General features: G+C 47.3%; 1 protein-coding gene across 1 annotated transcript in view; it reads left to right on the top strand.

Moving 5' to 3' along the window:
• The window catches only part of ZC3HAV1 (zinc finger CCCH-type containing, antiviral 1), a gene marked incomplete at both ends in the record, with an annotated part of 73,686 nt that overhangs the window by 38,467 nt on the left and 16,204 nt on the right, over positions 1-19,015 (top strand). Inside the window, 3 exons of the mRNA XM_080701242.1 lie at positions 2,831-2,954; positions 5,987-6,161; positions 16,908-17,028. Coding sequence (XP_080557368.1) covers positions 2,831-2,954; positions 5,987-6,161; positions 16,908-17,028 — 420 coding nt within the window. The remainder of the gene's footprint in view (positions 1-2,830; positions 2,955-5,986; positions 6,162-16,907; positions 17,029-19,015) is intronic.

The raw sequence follows: 19,015 nt of genomic DNA, 5'->3' as shown, positions 1-19,015 counted from the left end.
CACTAGGACCTGCCTCCTATAGTTTCTTTCTTTCTGTGTGTATGTGTGTGTGTGCGGGCACGCACAAGTGTGCTCTGAGCTACACTCCCATTCTTTATTTTGAAACAGGGTCTCTCTCACTAGGTTAGTGAGAGTCACACTACTTTCTGAGACTGTCCTCGAACCTGTGATCCTCCTGTCTCAGCCTCTCGGGCACTGAGATTACAGGTACTGGTCCACAAGCCAGGCGTGGTGGCGCACACTTGTAATCCCAGCATTCGGGAGGCTGAGACCAGAGGATCGCGGTTCGCGGACAGCCTCAGCTACTTAGTGAGGCCCTCTGCAACTCAGTGAGACCCGGTTTCAAAATAAGAAATAAAAAATAGGGCCGGGGCTGTAGCAACTTAGAGGAACAAAGACGTATTTGTCCACAGTTCTTGGTTCAGTCCATGTGAGGCTGGGTCTGCGGAGCTCAGGGCCTGGGGAGGGCAAGGCTCTGCTCTCAGGTTCTGGAGTCCTGAAGCAAGGAGTGAGGGAGTGAGCGGGGTCAGGAGAGGCCTTACCCACACCCAGGCCACACCCGGAACGCCTCCTTAGCAGCCAAATCCCACTTCCAACATTGCTACCTTCCCTGAGGGGAAGGGGGACATTCTAAATCCTAACCATTACAACCTTCCAATAATTCCATCCAATTAGGAATCCCCAGAGGGACTGACCCGCTGGTTAAGTCAGAGCCCACGTGATCTAATCACTCCCCCAAATGTCCACCTCTGAACATGCTACACTGGGGACCAGGGCTTCGACATGGGAGCCTCTGGGGACACGCCAGATCCAGGCCATCATGCCTTCGAGGATCTTAGTCATGCAGCCTGGCATGGCGGCCCACACCTAGAATCCCAGGACCTGGGAGGCTGAGACAGGGATCTCAGGTTTGAGACCAGCCTCAGCAGTTTAGTGAGACTGTCAGCAACTTACCAAGACTCTGTTTTAAGACAAAAAAATTAAAAGAGGGCTGTGGGGTAGCCTGGAGATAAATTGCCTCTGGGTTCAATTCCTAGTACCACTAAATAAATAAATAAAGTTCAAATACATCATTTGAACCCTAAATAAATGATGTAAGCTGGGGATGGTGATACAAGCCCATGATCCCAGTATGTAGGAGGCTGAGAAAGGAGGATGAGAGGTTCAAGGCTAGCCTCAGCAACTTAAAAAAAAATTAGGCTGGGGTGAGGTTTGGAGGTAGAATGCCCCAGGGTTCAGTCGTTAATAACACACACACACACACACACACACACACACACACACACACACACAGATGTTAACACACAATGAATTTTTTTTTTTTTTTTTTTGCCTTGCTGGGGATAGAACCCAAGGCCTTGTGTAAATACTGTCCCACTGAGCTGCAGCCCCCGCCCTTTTGATTCTTTTATTTGAAGACAGGATCTCACTGCTCAGGCTGGCCCTGGATTTGTGATTTTCCTGCCTCCACTTCCTGAGTAGTTGGGATGATAGGGGTACCCACCAAATCCAGCACGTAAAATACAGAAAGACAGAACGATTTTCTGCATTTCTGTAGAATGGCTTCCACCCTTGACTCTTAGCCGGCAAGCGTTCCTTTAAAGGTCTTCTCTTTCATCCCCCGTCCTGTGCCAGTAGAGAAAGAGGTATGAGCTACGACAGTGCAGTTTTCTCTTTAATATTTGTAATTGGCCGGGCGTGGTGGCGCACGCTTGTCATCGCCGTGCTTGGGAGGCGGAGACAGGAGGATCGCGCTGGTTCGGAGCCAGCCGCGCTGGTTTAAGAGACCCTGTTTCCACATAAAGTTAAAAACTAGGTCTGGGAGTGTAGCCCGTGGGAGTGTAGCCCGGAGGTAGAAGGGCTTCCGGGAACCCCAGTACCACCAAAAAAAAAAAAAAATTGTAATTGAGATGGAACAGTACCAACCCACAAATGAGAAAATGGCACAAAATAAGTAAATATATAATACCAGCCCAAACTGGGTTTCAGGTACCTTTCAGGGGATTACAAAATAGAGAACACAAGCAGTTGCCTATACTGGGGAGGATTGTGTGTGTGTGTGTGTGTGTGTGTGTGTCTGTGTTTATTGGGAATTGAATCCAGAGGCATTCGACCTCTGTGTCACACTCCAGTCCTATTTAATTTTTAAAATTTTGAAACAAGGTCTCACTAAGTTGCTGAGGCTGGCCTCGAACTTGTGATCTTACTCTATTAGCCTCCCAAGGGCTGGGATTACAGGCCTGCAACAGGATACCTGGCTTATTTTGTCTTAATATATATACGTGGGAAGAAGAACAGTTTAGGAAGGGTAATTATAAACGTTTAAGTACCTCAGATTTCCACGTGGGTAAAGTGACTCTGTGGGATATGGGGAATTTGTGTTTTTTGCTAAGTTTATTTCTTCTTCTTCTTCTTCTTCTTCTTCTTCTTCTTCTTCTTCTTCTTCTTCTTCTTCTTCTTCTTTTTTGGTGGTACTGGGGTTCCTGGAAACCCTTCTACCTCCGGGCTATACTCCGAGACCTATTTTTTTTTACATTTTTATTTGGAAACAGGGTCTCCTAAGCCAGCGCGCGCGGCTGGCTTCGAACCAGCGCGATCCACCTATCTCTGCCTCCCGAGCCCGGGGATGACAAGCGTGCGCCACCACGCCCAGCTTTTTCTAAGTTTAATACAGGAACCTGAATGGTGGGCCTGGGCACTGGAGCAGGGGCCGGCATGGGCCAGGGCGGGTGGGATGCAAAGACAGGCCCTGATGGGAAAGTCGGCCGTGGGCCCGGTTGAACTTGGAATCCTCCCACGTGGACCCACAGACCTCTCTCTGTCTTTGTAGGCAGATGTAACAAACTCCATTTCCACCTGCCGTATCGGTGGCAGATATTTATGGCAGACACCTGGATGGACTTGCCGGCCATGGAGAAGATTGAAGAGTTTTATTGTAACCCCCAAATGCACGTGTAAGTTGATGACTCTTCTCTGGGTCAGGAGAGCCCCAGCGGCATGGAAGGACAGCGTGGGGCTGGGTCTATGGTGCCGAGCCTGGCAGGTGTGAGGGGCTCTGGAAATAGCTGCCAACTCAAGTGAAATAAACAGTGACATGATTCTCTGCCGAGTTGATACCTGTCATGTGTCCCGCAGAAAAGTGCGGGGCAGAGGCCAGTTCTTAGCCCTCCCCTTAGCATCATCGGATGAGCCCTCGGCTTAATTTCATAATTTAAATATATAACTAGCCATCTCACATAGTTCTAGTGCAGAAACTTGTATGTATCAGCATTTTCTTTCTTTCTTTCTTTCTTTCTTTCTTTCTTTCTTTCCTTTCTTTTCTTTTCTTTTCTTTTCTTTTCTTTTCTTTTTGGTGGTACTGGGGGTGGAACGCAGAGGCTTTCTACCTCCGGGCTATACTCCCAGACCTATTTTATATTTTATTTGGAAACAGGGTCTCACTAAGTTGCTGAGAGCCTCACTAAGTAGCTGAGGCTGGCTTTGAACCCGCGCGATCCTCCTTTCTCAGCCTCCCAAGCGCGGGGATTACAGGCGTGCGCCACCACGCCTGGCTTGCTTCAGCATTTTCTATCCCTCCTTTTTTTGCTGTCGTTGTACTGGGGATGGAACCCAGGGGCTACACTCCAGCCCTTTTTATTTTTAATTTTGAAACAGGATCTCCCAAGTTGCTGAGGGGATCACTAAGCGGCTTAGGCTAGTTGGGAACTTGCCATCCTCTGGTCTCAGCCTCCCAAATATTGAGATTACAGGCGTGTGCCACCAAGCCCAGCTCCTTTTTTTTTTTTTTTTTTCAATGCTGAGAATCAAGCCCCGGCCTTGTGTGTATGCTAGACAAGCATTCTACCTCTGAGCTACAGCCCTAGCTCTCCTTCCTTCCTTGTTTATTTCTCTATCGTGGAGGTATCTAAGAGGATACATCATATTTCTGCTTCTTTTGGGGCTGAAATAGGTGATACCCACATGACCGTACTTACCTGTAATGCACAGGGATATAAGATGCATCCCAATTGTATAAGGATTCTTTTTGGAGGGGAAGGAGGGATTTGCATAATTTTTATCCTGTGCCCAATAAACTTTTGATGGAGAGTGTGTTGCTGCATTTCGCCACTAGAGGGCGGCACCAGCTACTCGTTTCTAGGGACTATGTATTTCCTGCCCTAGGTTAATCTAGAAGTTTCTCAACCTTGAACCTGTTGACATTTTGGGCTAGGTAATTATTTGTTGTGAGGGACTGTTTCGTATTATTCTTGGCCTCTATTCATGATTCCAGTAAGCACAGCCCTCCCCTAGTTGTGATAACCAAACTTATCCTTGGATATTGTCAAATGTCCCCTGTGGGCAAAATTGATCCTGATTGAGGTGCACTAGGAGGTGTTTCTTTTTTTTTTTTCTTTTTTGTGGTTCTGGGGATTGAACCCAGGGGCATTCTACCTCTGGCTTTTTATTCTTTATTTTGAAACACGGTTTCGCTGAGTTGCGTGGACCTCACTAAGTAGCTGAGGCTGTCTGCGAACCCGGATCCTCCTGTCTCAGCCTCCCAAGTACTGGGATTACAAGCGTGCGCCACCACGCCAGCTTAAGAGATTTTTCTTATAGCAGTAATTCTCACACTTTTTCATCCAGGACCCTCCATACTCTTAAAATATTTTAAGGAACGAATACAAATTTCTGTGTATGTGATTATAGCTATCAATATTTGTCATACTAAAAATTAGAACTGAGACTAATCCTTTATCAGTCCATTCACTGATCCAGGAAACTCGTGTTAAGTATCAATATCATCTCATTTATGTATAACATTTATGTAACTATGAATAGTTATATTTGTTACATATAGATAGCTAGAACCATGACTATTTCCCAAAAAAACAAAAAGTTTATTGAGAAGAGTAACATTGTTTTGCAGTTTTGCAAATTTAGCATCTGGCTTTAGAGAAGATGCCTAGATTCTCATACCTGCTTCTTTTATTTTTTTTATTTTATTTGGTGGTACTGGGGTTCCTGGAAGCCCTTCTACCTCCGGGCTCCACTCCCAGACCTATTTTTACATTTTTTAAATTTGGAAACAGGGTCTCCTAAGCCAGAGCGCGCGGCTGGCTTCGAACCTGCGCGATCCTCCTGTCTCCGCCTCCCGAGCGCGGGGATGACAAGCGTGCCCATCACGCCCGGCTGTACCTGCTTCTTTATTCAACCTATTTTGACATTAGACATTATACAGCCTTCAGAAAAATATACCGTGTATTGTACTCAGGAGAGCGTGAAAACAAGAAAAAGACAAATAATGTCTTGCTATTACTATAAAATAACTCGACCTCGCCACCTCTCCATGGATTAAAGACTTTATGTCTATGCTTTGGTAACTAAGTAATAATCAACTTTTTTTTTTTTTTTTTTGGGGGGGTGGTACTGGGGTTTCTGGAAACCCTTCTACCTCTGGGCTATACTCCCAGACTCATTTTTTTTTTTTTTTTGGAAAAATGGTCTCTTAAGCCAGCGAGGCCAGCTTCAAACCTGCGCAATCCTCCTGAGCCTCCCAAGCGCGGGGATTACAAGTGTGCGCCACCACGCCTGGCTTATTCTTTATTTTGAAACTGGGTCTCACTGAGTTGCAAAGGGCCTCACTAAGTAGCTGAAGCTGTCCGTGAACTGTGATCCTCCGGTCTCAGCCTCCCAAATGCTGGGATTACAAGCGTGCGCCACTATGCCCGGCTTATTTGGGGATATTTTTTGAAGGAAAAATGCACTCTGTGTCCCCACTGTATATGTGACATGGGCAAGTTATTTTACTTCTCTGTAATTCATTTTTTCTTTTATGTGTAAGACCTGGAGCTATAGAAAGAAAATTTAGGTTTGATCCCTGCACAGAGAAACAGAGAAGAAAATGTAAAGATTCTCTTTGGTTTGTAAGCTTTCGTTAGGGAAGACTAGAATGTAGAAAATGGCGATCAGTGAAGACTTTTGTTACATTTATACTCTTCTCTCTCAGCATTTCTGTAGGAAATCGGAAAATAAATTTCCAAACCATGTCTTGCGATTTGAATCCCATCCGACGCCTCTCCACTCCTTCATCCGTCACGAAGCTGCCCAGCTCACTCTTCACCACCACGTGGATTTGGTATTGGAGGAGCGAGTCTGGCAAGTGGATTCAGTATGGGGCAGAGGTGAGTACTCCTCCTCCTTGTGGGTGGCCCTTATAAATTTTATTTTAGTTTTTGTTGAACCCAGGGGTGTTCTACCTTTCAACCATACCCCAGCCCGCTTTATTTCTTATTCTGAAACAGAGTCTTGCTAAGTTGCCCAGGCTAGCCTCAACCCTGCAATCCTCCTGCCTCAGCCTCCCAAGTACTGGGGTTACGGGTATGTACCACTATACCGGGTATGGAGGCCTTTATTTAAACTTACCACCTTAAAAAAATACATATATATGTGTGTGCATATTATATTAGTTATATTATATTAGTAAAATATTTGAAATTGGCATGCTTACCCATGGAAAGTGAACATGGTAGAGAAAAGTGAATACACAGTAAAAAAAAAAGCCATATTCAAGTCTTTACAGAGAGCATATGGCTCAATTGCAATCAGAAACAAAAATATAGTGCTGTTTTTGTAGGGACTGAACTCAGAGGTCTCACCTGCAGAAGCACTACCACTGAGCTACATCCCCAGTTCTTTTCATTATTATTAATTTTTTTTTGCCAGTACTGGGGATGGAACCCAGGGGCATCCCTCTAAGCCCCACCCCCAGCCCGATTTTTTATTCTTTATTTTGAAACAGAGTCTCACTGAGTTGCAAAGGGCCTCACTAAGTAGTAGCTGAGGCTGTCCACAAACCATGATCCTCCTATCTGAGCCTCCCAAATGCTCAGATTACAAGTGTGTGCCACCGTGCCTGGCTCCCTTTTTTTTTTTTTTTGGTGGTACTAAGGGTGTAACCCAGAGGCTTTCTACGTCCAGGCTATACTCCCAGACCTATTTTATATTTTTATTTGGAAACAGGGTCTCACTAAGTCGCTGAGAGCCTCACTCTAAGTAGCTGAGGCTGGCTTCAAACCTGTGCGACCCTCCTGTCTCAGCCTCCTAAGTGCGGGGTTTACAAGCGTGTGCCACCATGCCCGGCATGGCTCCCTTTTTTAATTATTGATTAATTGATTAATTGGTTGATTGATTCATTCATTCATTGTAGGTGTGTGCAGTACTAAGGATTAAGGGCATTCAACCTCCGAGCTCTACCTCCACCCGTATTTTATTTTTTATTTTGAGACAGATTCTCACTAAATTGTGGAGGGCCTCTTAAGTTGCTGAGGCTGGCCGCAAACCTGCAAACTTCCTGTCTCAGCCTCCTAAGAACTGGGATTACAAGTGTCCCCCACCACAACTGGCTATTTTTATTTTATTTCAAGACAGGGTCCCGATAAGTTGGCCTCAAACTTGTAATCTTCCTGCTTCAGCCTTCTGAGTAGGTAGGATTACAGGTGTGTCACCATGCCTGTCTTTTTTTGGTATGTGTGAGGGGGTGTACTGGGATGAAACCCAGGGACATTCTACTGCTGAGATACACCCTCATCCCTGTTGTATTTTTTATTTTGGAACAATGTCTTTTCGAGTTGCTAAGAGTAGCCTCAAATCTGTGGTGATCTTCCTGTCTCAGCCTCCTAAGTTCTAGGATTACAGGTGTGTACCACCACGGCCAGCAGGGCTTAATTCTTTTTTTTCTTTTGGTGGCACTGGGGTTCCTGGAAACCCTTCTACCTCCGGGCTACACTCCCAGACCTATTTTATATATTTTTTTGGAAACAGGGCCTCTTAAGCCAGCACGGCTGGTTTCGAACCAGCACGATCCTCCTGTCTCTGCCTCCAAGCGCAGGGATTACAAGTGTGCGCCACCACGCCCAGCCTGGTTTAATTCTTTTTAAGGAACCCTTTGAGAAATGACTCAACCATCTATCCCTCTTTCCTTACTCTTAGGGATAAAGGTGGGATCTGAGCTAGCTTTCTCTGTACTAACACTAAATGTACAGACTTATGCTCAGAGCCTGCAAACAGGCCCAGAGTGAGGAGTTAGAAGACCAGCAGAGATGCTGCAGTGGTTGATGGTACCTGGTGATGTGCTGATTAGCCCAGGCGATGAAGCCACATCTGCCATAGATGATTGCTAGCATTCAGTCAGAGTTTGGATTCAGATGGACTTCAAGGGCTGGAAAGCTGGGAGGATCAAAGGTTCAAGGCCAGCCTCAGCAACTTACAGAGACCCTCAGCAACTTAGTGAGACCTTGTTTGTTTCAAAACAAAAACCAAGAAGGCTGGAGGTGTATCTATGAGGTAGAATCCTCCTGCATTCAATCCCCAGCACCCCACACAAACACATTAAAAAATAAAAAAGGGCTGGAACCACAGAGTAAACTTAGTAGCCGGGTCTACAAGTTTAGATAACGTCTGTCCTTCTGTGGACTGTTCTTTGGTTCAAAGTATAATAAAACAGGGAGTGAAGGGGGCAGAGGTACTAAAGTCAGAGTGGTGAGAGAGACAAAATAAAAGCTAGAGATTAAAATGAAGCCAGAAATAAAGTAGGAACAAGGACACGTCCACGTAGGGTGCCCCATAGTTACAGGTCAGTGTGGCTCTGAGCCGCCAAAGCAAATAAAAACACGATCTGTTACAAAGTCCCCTGCACTTCCTTGGGAAGAAAAAAAAGCTCTGTTTTCTTTTGGGTTGGAGGTACCTCTGCCTGCGGGGCCTCACTCCGGGGCCTCACTGCGGGGGCCTCACTGCGGGGCCAGCGCAGGGGACCGCACATGCCGTGCCCTTGGAGGGCAGGGCGCGCATCAGCACACAATTCCACCACCCAGTGCTTCCCACGTCCAAGACTATTTTTTCCAAAATGTATCCAGCGGATACAGTTTATCAGATCAGCAGTTTATCAAATCATCTTTCAAAGGACCTAATCCAGCCCACCGGAGGAGTAAAACAGAGGACCCTGCTGAAATAGGGTCGGGGCCCCGTGCTTAGCTCCCTCGGCAGGCTCTGGTGCAGCGTCTCTGTGGAACAGAGGTCAGCTGGATGGGGCTCAAAACTCCTGTGCCAGCCGGGCCTGGTGGCGCACGCCTGTCATCCCAGCATTCGGGAGGCTGACACAGGAGGATCACAGGTTCAAGGCCAGCCTCAGTTACTTAGTGAGGCCCTCTGCAACTCAGTGAGACCCTGTTTCAAAATAAAGAATAAAAAATAGGGCTGGGGGTGTAGCTCAGATGGAACTCGGTTCCATCCACAGTGTGCAAATAAATAAATAAACAACAAAACGTAACAAAAACCCTCCTGTGCTGTTGAGCTCTGCACGGATTCTTGACACAAGCGAGCCAAGGAGGATGTCAGAGAGCCCTCTGTACAGGTGAGTTTGTCTGGTGCCCGTGGAGATGGAAATTATAAACCCAAGCCTTGCGTGCTGGCGCATATCTGTAATCCCCGCGCTTGGGAGGCTGAGACAGGAGGATCGCGGATTTGAAGACAGCCTTGGCAACTTTGCAAAACCCTCAGTAGTTTAACGAGACCCTATTTCTAAATGAAAAAATAGTTTTAGTAACTTGGCAGTAGAATGCCCCTGGGTTCAATTCGTAGTACCAAAACAAATAAATAAACAAATACACCTAAGTTGGGAGTAATAGTGCATGCCTGTAATGCTAGTAATTGTGAGGCTGAAACAGGAGGACTTCAGATTTGAGGCTGATGTGCAGTAACTTAGAAAGAACCTGATTCAAGCCGGGCGTGGTGGCGCGCGCTTGTAATCCCCGCGCTTGGGAGGCTGAGACAGGAGGATCGCACGGGTTCGAAGCCAGCCTCGGCTACTTAGTGAGGCTCTCAGCAACTTAGTGCGACCCTGTTTCTAAATAAAATGTAAAATGGGTCTGGGAGTATAGTCCGGAGGTAGAGCGCCTCTGGGTTCCACCCCCAGTACCACCAAAAAATAAAAAAATTTTAAAAATTAAAAAAAAGAAAGAGCCGGATTCAAATAAAAATAAAAGGGCCGGGGAAAGGGGGGTGGTAGTTTAGAGGTTAAATTCCCCTAGGTTCAGTGCTTAGTACCACAAAAAAAGAAAAAGAGAGAAAGGAAATTATAAACCCAAATTAATTACCGTTGGTTAAGATAAAAATAAAGTAGAGCAGGTGTGGGCACGCTTGTAATCCCAGCACTTGAGGCGCTGAGACAGGAGGATCGCATAGGTTCGAAGCCAGCCTCAGCTACTTAGTGAGACTCTGTTTCCAAATAAATTATAAAAATAGGGCCTGGAGTATAGCCCAGAGGTAGAAAGCCCCTGGGTTCTATCCCCCAGTACCACCAAAGATAAAAAATAAAAATAAATAAATATATAAAAATAAACTATAGGTTTCAATAGTTTTTGTGCCAAGTTCTTGCGAATTTTAGTAAGATAAGGGAGAAAAGTTGGAAAACATTTTCCAACTATGGTTATAGTTCTAGTAACATCCGGGTCCCAGGGACTGAACAGTACTGTCAATGGGGAACAGATGGCATTTAAATTTAAATTTAAATGTATACCATTCCTGTAGATCATGTTCCCTAAAATCAAGAAACTTCCTGAGCTCTTTAATACAAAGTTCTCTCTGGGGAGTTCACTCAGCTTTAGTTTTTAGATTATAACTTTCTATCTGCGTCTATGTACAATGTTGAATTTATTTCATCTGCAACAAGTTTGTTCTCTGTTCATTGAAATGTGAATAAATTATTGTCTCATATTCAGTAGACATTTCTTACATAAATAGAGTTGACTCTCTGTTATTACAAAAAGGGAAGAAGAAATTAAAATCAGGTCCTTGGTTGAGTGTTTTTCTTGCTGATTGTCCAAGCGAAACAAAAGAAGTGGTTCTAGGAGATTTGAGCCGGGTTTCTCTCCTGGTTCAATGTGCCACGATCCACCTTTTGATCCAGTGTACAGACTGGAATATTTAGAGATGAGAGTGTTCTGTGTACCCTTTAGACGGTGCCCTGCTGTTTTTATTTCTTGTAGTTGAATTGTTTTTGTTTTTAGTACTGGAGATTGAACCCAGGGCCTCTTGCATGCTAGGCAAGCACACTCTCTTTTTTTTTTTATTATTATTTTTTGAAGCCGGGCGTGGTGGCGCACGCTTGTAATCCCCACGCTTGGGAGGTGGAGACAGGAGGATCGCACAGGTTCAAAGCCAGACTCGCTGGCTTAAGAGACCCTGTTTCCAAATAAAAATATAAAAAATATGTCTGGGAGTATAGCCCAGAAGGTAGAAAGGTTTCCAGGAACCCCAGTACACCAAAAAAAAAAAAAAAATATATATATATATATATATATATATATATATATACACACACACACACACACACACACACACACACACACACATAATTTTTGTTTTGTTTTATGTTATTGGTATTGGGGCATTCTGCTTCTGAGCTATACCTCCAGCCCATTTTATTTTTTATTCTGAAACCGAGTCTCACTACATTGCGAGGTTGGCCTTAAGCCCCATATCCTCTTGTTTTAGCCTCCCGAGTTCTGGGGCCACAGATGAGTGTCATCACTCCTGGCTTTTACTTTTTACTTTAAGACTATGTCTCGCTCTGTTGCGGAGGCTGTCTAGAACTTATCCTTCTGCCAAAGCCTCCTGAGTAGCTGGGATCACACACGTGTGCCACCAAGCCCAACTGGTACTGAATTTTACCAAGAGCCGGGCAGCCTCTCTAGTAGAAACTTGGGGTATGGACACTTTCACTAACAACGAGCAGGTGCACTTGTTAGACATGAGCTTTCTGGAAGGTAGGATCGCTATCCTCTTTAGAGAATTGAAGTGGTAAAGCAGGCTTCTACCTACATAAATGGTGGACCGAGAGATGCTGGGGTCTTAGAAGTGATGATTATGGGGCCGGATGTGGTAGCATAATCCTATAATCCCAGTACTTGGGAGGCTGAGACAGGAGGGTGGCAGGTTTGAAGCTAGCCTCAGCAATTTAGTGAGATTCTCAACAACTTAGCAAGACCCTGATTCCAAATAAAAAATAAAATAGGGCTGGATGTATAGCTTGGAGGTAGAATGCACATGAGTTGAATCCCCAGCACAAGAAAGAAAGAAAGAAAGAAAGAAGAGAAGGAGGGAGGGAAGGAAGGACAGACAGACAGTTGACTGTGTAGCCGAGCAGTGGGGCAGCAACAGTATGGGCCGGGGTTCTTCCGGGGGACAGGAGGTTGAACCTGGAGTTCTTGGGTCTGGTCAGGTAGGATGTGCAGACTCTGCTCCCTACCGATGTCCACTAACACGCAGCTAAGCTTAGTCACTGTGAACACCGGCAGGTGAGACTGGCAGGAGCCCCTGGCCTGAGAGGACACTCCCAGCCAGCGCAGCCACAGCTCTAGAAAACCAAGACACAGGACAAAAGCCAAGACTGGTTACTGCAACTGACACATAAAGTCGAATGTTCTAGAAGAATAAAGCCTGGAAGGCTCAGTCATCTCTTCGCTCCTGCAGATCCAGGGGCCCGTCGTACACTCTAGGATGTGTTACGGCTATAGACTCAATGTCGGCTGGACAGACTACGGAAGCATCACATAAGGTCGCCATCGCCTGTCACTTAGGATCGTGAGACAGCAGTGATGGGGGTTTCCAGAGAGCCAGGCAAGAGTAACTCAAGGTACCATGCCTGAGCTGGGCATGGTGGTGCACGCTTGCAATTCCAGTACTTGGGAGGCCGAGATAGCAAAGTCACAGGTGCGAGACCAGCCTCAGCAGTTTAGCAAAATGCTCAGCTTACTAGCAAGATCCTGTTTCTAAAACAAAAAGTAAAAAGAGCTGGGGGTGTAGCTCAAAGTTAGAATGCTCTTGGGTTCAATCTCCAATACCACAATAAAAGAAAAAACAAAAGCTTCCTTTAGGAAAGAAACAACTGGAAATTGATCTGTGCTCACAGGTACGAGAGGAGAAAGCCCTCCCTAACCTTTGAGGACTGCCTCTGGGTGGAGGCCCTCCAGGTCACTTGCAAACGACCTCCTGACGAACGCAGGCATGGCACTGGCATGCTCCCAATGTCCTGCTGGTCTTGTAAGAGCGCCCGTCTAAGGCCCGCTCCAGCTGCTCCTTGGGCCCAAAGAAGGCCTGAGGTTTGCCGGGCTTAACCCATCATGGCTGCGGTCTCTTCCCCCATCATTACTATCCCGGCAGCGATTGCAGCAGTCATGGCATGACTATTGGGCACTGTGGGAGACAGTGCGGCGAGGGTCGCCCACCCTGTGCCCCGGCGCCACTGACGCGCATTAGCATTCAGTCCCACTTTGCGCCGTGTGAACTATTTTGTTTTGTGGTACTGGGGATGGAACCCAGGGTCCTTCTACCTCCAGGCTACACTCCCAGACCTATTTTATACTTTTTTATTTGGAAACAGGGTCTCACTGAGTTGCTGAGAACCTCACTCTGTAGCTTCCTACAGGACATCCCATAGGCGTGCTCGGTCCTCCTGTCTCAGCGTGCGCAACCACGCCTGATGTGTGTGAAACATTTGAACACAGCTTTTCTGCTCAGCCCTGCCCCTCTGCAGGCTGGAGAGACGCGCAGGGGGGCTTCTCCATGCCGGACATTCTCCTTTGGTGCTTTTCCTCAGCTCGGGCAGAGGGAGTCTGCAGAGTCACTCAAGGGGCTGTGACCTCTCCGCCGTGAGATTGTGTTGTCATGGGCTCCTTTTTTTTTAGTTCAGGAGAAACAAATGTTCCGCCACCGTTAAATATTGGGAACCCCTAGCCGGATATGATAGTGCATGTCTGTAATTCCAGTATTGGGGAGGCTGAGACAGGAGGATCACAAGTTTGATGCCTGCTTCAGCTATTTGGCGAGGCCCTTGGCAACTTAACAAGACCCCATTTCAAAATAAAAATTAAAAAATCAGGGCTGGAGGTGCAGATAGACTGCCCCTGGGTTCAACCTCTAGTACCATGCTTCATATACTGGGAAGCCCTCCTGTTGGTGGTTACAGCCAGTCTTCCTGGTCTGCTGCTTTTGCCATAGGGCAGGGGCAGGGCACTGGCAGGGCACTGGCGGCCTAGCCTGCTCTCTTGTTAGATCAACACATCTCCCTTCAACACACTGATAATCAGATCCTTCACATGTGCCTTGAAACTGGAGATGAGATCTTTATGTTTTCCGAATACTCCACCCTTTCTATTATTTATTTATTTATTTATTTATTTATTTATTTATTTATATATCTGTGTGTGGTAGTGGGGATTGAACCCAGGATGCTCTACTTCAGAGCTTACATCCTTAGCCCCTTTTTATTTTGAAACAAGGTCTCACTAAGTTAACAAGACCCTATTTCAAACTGAAAGTTAACAAAAAGGGGGGCTATAGGTGCAGCTCTATCGTCCCCTAAGACTCCGACCCTCAGGGGCTTAGAGAACGACAGACACCTCTTCAGCTGAAATATGAATTCTTCTTTAATGGATCCTTAATATGTTTCAATATATCTCTCTAATATGTCTCTCAATATGTCTGACAATGTGTGCAGCAAGCACAATATATATCAGCATCATAATCCCTCCCTCTATTCCCTACCAACCCCAAGCTTCCCACGGCTAGGGCGTGCACACTTCTGACTCTCTCATAGGCAGGCTGGTGGTAGCATGAGGCTTTGCGTCACTGATCATTCTGCAGGCACGTAGCATGGCACACTGCGCATGCTCAAGGAGACGTCCATCTTGTGAGTCTCATGACTTGGCTGCAAGCCTAGGCGCCATCTTGAGTCCACGCTGGCAACAAGCCTGGGTGCCATCTCTGTCCAGCTGAGTGGGCCCCGACACAGCTCCAAGATAGAATGCCCTCAAAGTTTCATTCCTCTTGTCCCTGCCTCCCGAGTACCTGGGATTACAGGAGTGCGCCACCACTCCTGGCCCTCGCCCCTTTATCAACACCCTAGGCCTTGGCAACAGAGTTTTAGAGTTTTTCTTCTTTCTTTCTTTCTTTTCTTTTCTTTTCTTTTTTTTTTTTTGTGGTACTGGAGTTCCTGGAAGCCCTTCTACCTCCGGGCTACACTCCCAGACCTATTTTATATTTTTTTTATTTGGAAACAGGGTCTCTTAAGCCAGCGAGGCTGGCTCCGAACCAGCGCGATCCTCCTGTCTCCGCCTCCCAAGCGTGGGGATTACAAGCATGCGCCGCCACGCCTGGCGGAAACAGAGTTTTTCAACAGAGCTGCCAGGTGTGGTGCTACAGGTCTGTAATCCCAGTACTTGGGAGGCTGAGGCAGGAGGGGGCGCAGGTTTGAAAACAGGCTTAGTAATGTGTCAATACTTTCAGCAACCTAGTAAGACTGTTTATAAACAAACTAAAAGGCTAGGCGTGGTGGTGCACGCTTGTAATCCCAGCATTAGGGAGGCTGAGACAGGAGGATTGTGGTTCCCGGCTAGCCTCAGCTACTTACTGAGGCCCTTTGCAACCCGGTGAGACCCTGTTTCAAAATAAAGAATAAAAAATAGGGCTGGGGTGTTTCTTGGAGGTCGAGTGCCCTGGCTCCACCCCCAGTGCTGTTCCGGTGAGAGAGCTGCTCCGGGGACCCTGATGGGCTCTCAAAACTGTTCCAGTGAGAGATGGGACCGCGGGTCCTTGTTCTGAACTAGGTATAGAAAACACTCGCCCGAACTCTCGCTGGAAGCTTAAATGTGTTTATTATTACAAAGACGGAAAGATAGAGTTTAATAAAGCCTTACACCCAAGATAGTGTAGGGGGGTGACTTGAAGTAACCGAAGTCTTCCTGATACTGAGCAGCTTTATAACCACTCTTTTGACCCAACTAGACCCTCCCTGTCTCCAGAGCAGGCCTTTTGATGTGAGGATTCCTCCCTGTAGACCCGCCCTGTCTCCAGCACGGACCCCAAGCCTTTTGTTACACTTATCTCGGGAGTCTGGGGTCTCTTGGAGGCTCAGGGCATTCCCCCACATCCTTGAGAAAGTTCTCTTAGGAGTGTGAAAGACCCTGGACTTTGGGGCTTCCTCTCTTCTCTTGCTAATCACCCTGGGCGCCTGGGTCCTCTGCAGCCCTTTCCCTGAGTTTCTAGCTTTCTAATACCAACGTTTTTTTTTTTTTTTTTTTTTTTTAACATACATTTTGAAAATATTTCCCAATATTACCACATTCATACATTTTAAAGCCCCTTCCCAATACTGGTACAAGTACCACAATAAATAAATACATACATACTAAAAAAGGGCTGGGGGTGTAGCTTGGAGATAGAATGCCCCTGGGATCAAGACCCGCTACCAAAAAAACGAGACAAGCAAGCAGTGGAGGGGACTGGTGGTCATTCTGTTACTTGCTCTAGTGGAGGGCAGAGGAGAGTCGGCCATTAATCTGCAGCAGGCGGGCGGGCGGGAGCAGGAGGCCTCCCCTCCTCTTCCCCTCCCCCTTCCTCTCCCCCTTCCTCTCCCCCTTTCCCTCCCCTCCCTTTCCCTCCCCTCCCTTTCCCTCCCCTCCCTTTCCCCTCCCCCACCCAGCCCGCCTCCCCGGCAGTTCTCAGCCCTGCGGGGCTCCAAGGGGCTGTGATGGCGGTGTTCTGTGTCCTGTGTCAGGGCGCCCCCGCAGAGGTGGCCCAAGGTGCTCCGCACACTTGCCTCATTCTGTGGAAGGTTTAAAAAGAAGATTGCAAAGCGCGGCGCCGTGCAGGCGCCCACCCGGCACGCGGGGGTTTCTGCGGGATAGCGGCTCTGTCTCGGGCACTGATGGAGAGGGCAGACAGCTCAAGGCTGGTCCCACCTGGAAGTCCTTACGACCTGGCTGGGGAAGCGGGCTGCCCCTGCTCAAACCCGGTGGCTTCTAGGACACAGCAGGAGACTTTCTCAAAGCCTGCTCTCAAGTCTTTACTTTTTCTCTTTTTTTTCCAATCAGATCCACAAGCAGCCCGGTGCGAACGTGGACTCAGCGTACCTGGAGTCTCTGTTTCAGTGCTGTCCCAGGGGAGTCATCCCGTTTGAGGCGGGCTCCCGCAGATACGAGCTGAGCTTCCCCGGTGAGTTTTTGTTGGGGTGTCGCTAGAACCCAGTGAAACAGGGACAACAATGTGTGTGCCACACGCCCAGGCTCAGGACCCTTTTCAGCGAGGTGAGCAGTCCAGTGTGGTGGCCGCCAGTGGCCTGGGCCCTGTCCTAGAGCTCTGGCTCTGACCAACACCTGCTGCGCGGTGTGGCCCTGGAATGGGCGCCTGGCCCTGCAGGCTCAGCTCCCTTGCCTAGAAAACCAGAGGTTGGAGGAAGCAGCCAAGGGGACCTCACTCTGCTGGCCACGTTCGGATTCCAGTGGGTTGCTGAGTTTTCAGGTGTAGTGACTACCTGGGGAGGGACAAGGGGTTCTGGGCCCTTTGGGGCGCCTTCAGAGTTTTAAGAATTGCGGTTCTTTTAAGTTTCATTGTCTAGGTCAGTGATTTTATCCATCACGTTGACTAAAGCACTCTGATTTCTGCCGTGTGTATTTGAAGCACTGTAGGACAGTCTTCCGGTTAGCTTCTACCGATCTACATAATTCTGTTTACTAAGAAATCAGGGAGCCGGGCGTGGTGGTGCACGCTTGTAATCCCGTCATTCAGGAGGCAGAGACCAGAGGATCGCAGTTCGAGGACAGCCTCAGCTACTTAACGAGGCCTTCGCCACTCATTGAGACCCTGTTTCAAAATATAAAAATATAAAAAGACTGAAAATAGGACTGGGAGTGTAGCTCAGAGGTACAATGCCCCTCGGTTCCATCCTCAGTACTGCAAAAAAAAAAAAAGAAAAGAAAAGAAAAAAGAAACCAGGGCGGGAGTGGTGCTCCCTCTTGAAGGTCCGGTCTTACTGGCACACCCAGGGGCATCGCTTGCACGAACTCAGAAATCCCTCTTCAGGACCAGGCCTGCAGGTGTTTGGGGAGAAGTGAGACTTTCCCAGGTGATGCCTGTACCACTTAGTGTGCTTTAAGTATTGTGACTCTTTTTTTAATTTTTTGGCTGGCACTGAGGAGTGAACTCAGGGCTGTGCTACCAAGCTATACCTTCAGACCTTTTTATTTGAAAACAAGGCTCTCGGTAGGTTGCTGAGGGTCTTGATGAGTTTCTGAGGCTTCAAACCTACAATCCTCCTGTCTTAGCCTCCCCAAAACTGATTATAGGCATGCACCACCATGTCTGACAGCAGCTAGCTCTTAAGGATCTTTATATTAGCTCTTTTATTTTTTTTTTGTAGATGGAACCCAGGGCATTCTACCTCCAAGCTACACCCCCAGCCCTATTTTTTATTCTTTATTTTGAAACAGGGTCTCACTGGGTTGCAAAGAGCCTCACTATGTAGCTGAGGCTGTCTGTGAACCACAATCCTCCTGTCTCAGCCTCCCAAATGCTGGGATTACAAAGTGTGTGCCGCCACGCCCGGCTATACTAGCTAGCTTTTTCTTTTTTTTTTTTTTGGTGGTACTGGGGTTCCTGGAAGCCCTTCTATCTCAGGGCTACACTCCCAGACCTATTTTTACATTTTTATTTGGAAACAGGGTCTCCTAAGCCAGCGCGGGCGGCTGGCTTCGAACCTGCGCGATCCTCCTGTCTCTGCCTCCCAAGCGCGGGGATTACAAGCGTGCGCCACCACACCTGGCTAGCTAGCTATTTTTCATTCCCCTAAAAAATATTTCTTAAGAAATAATTTTTCAGAAAAGAGGAAAAACAAGATACAGCCAATGAAGATCTTTACTGATTATGCCAAGTGTGGTAGTGCACACCTGTAATCCCAGTACTTGAGAGACTGAGTCGGGAGGATCACAGGTTTGAGGTCAAGGCTCAGCAATTTAGTAAGACCCGCAGCAACTTCACCTGGAGGTGTAGCTCTAGCTCAGAGGTAGAATGTCCTTCAGTTCAATCTCCAGTGCCACGCACACACACACACACAAATTACAGTCAATCAGTCAGTCAGTAAAGGGCTAGGGGTGTCGTTTGGAGGTAGAATGTCTCTGGGTTCAGTCCCCAGTACCCTAAAAAC

Source organism: Muscardinus avellanarius (genome assembly GCF_963383645.1).
Source record: "Muscardinus avellanarius genome assembly, chromosome: 9".
Lineage (NCBI taxonomy): Eukaryota > Metazoa > Chordata > Mammalia > Rodentia > Gliridae > Muscardinus > Muscardinus avellanarius.
This window is presented reverse-complemented; position numbering and strand designations above follow the sequence as displayed.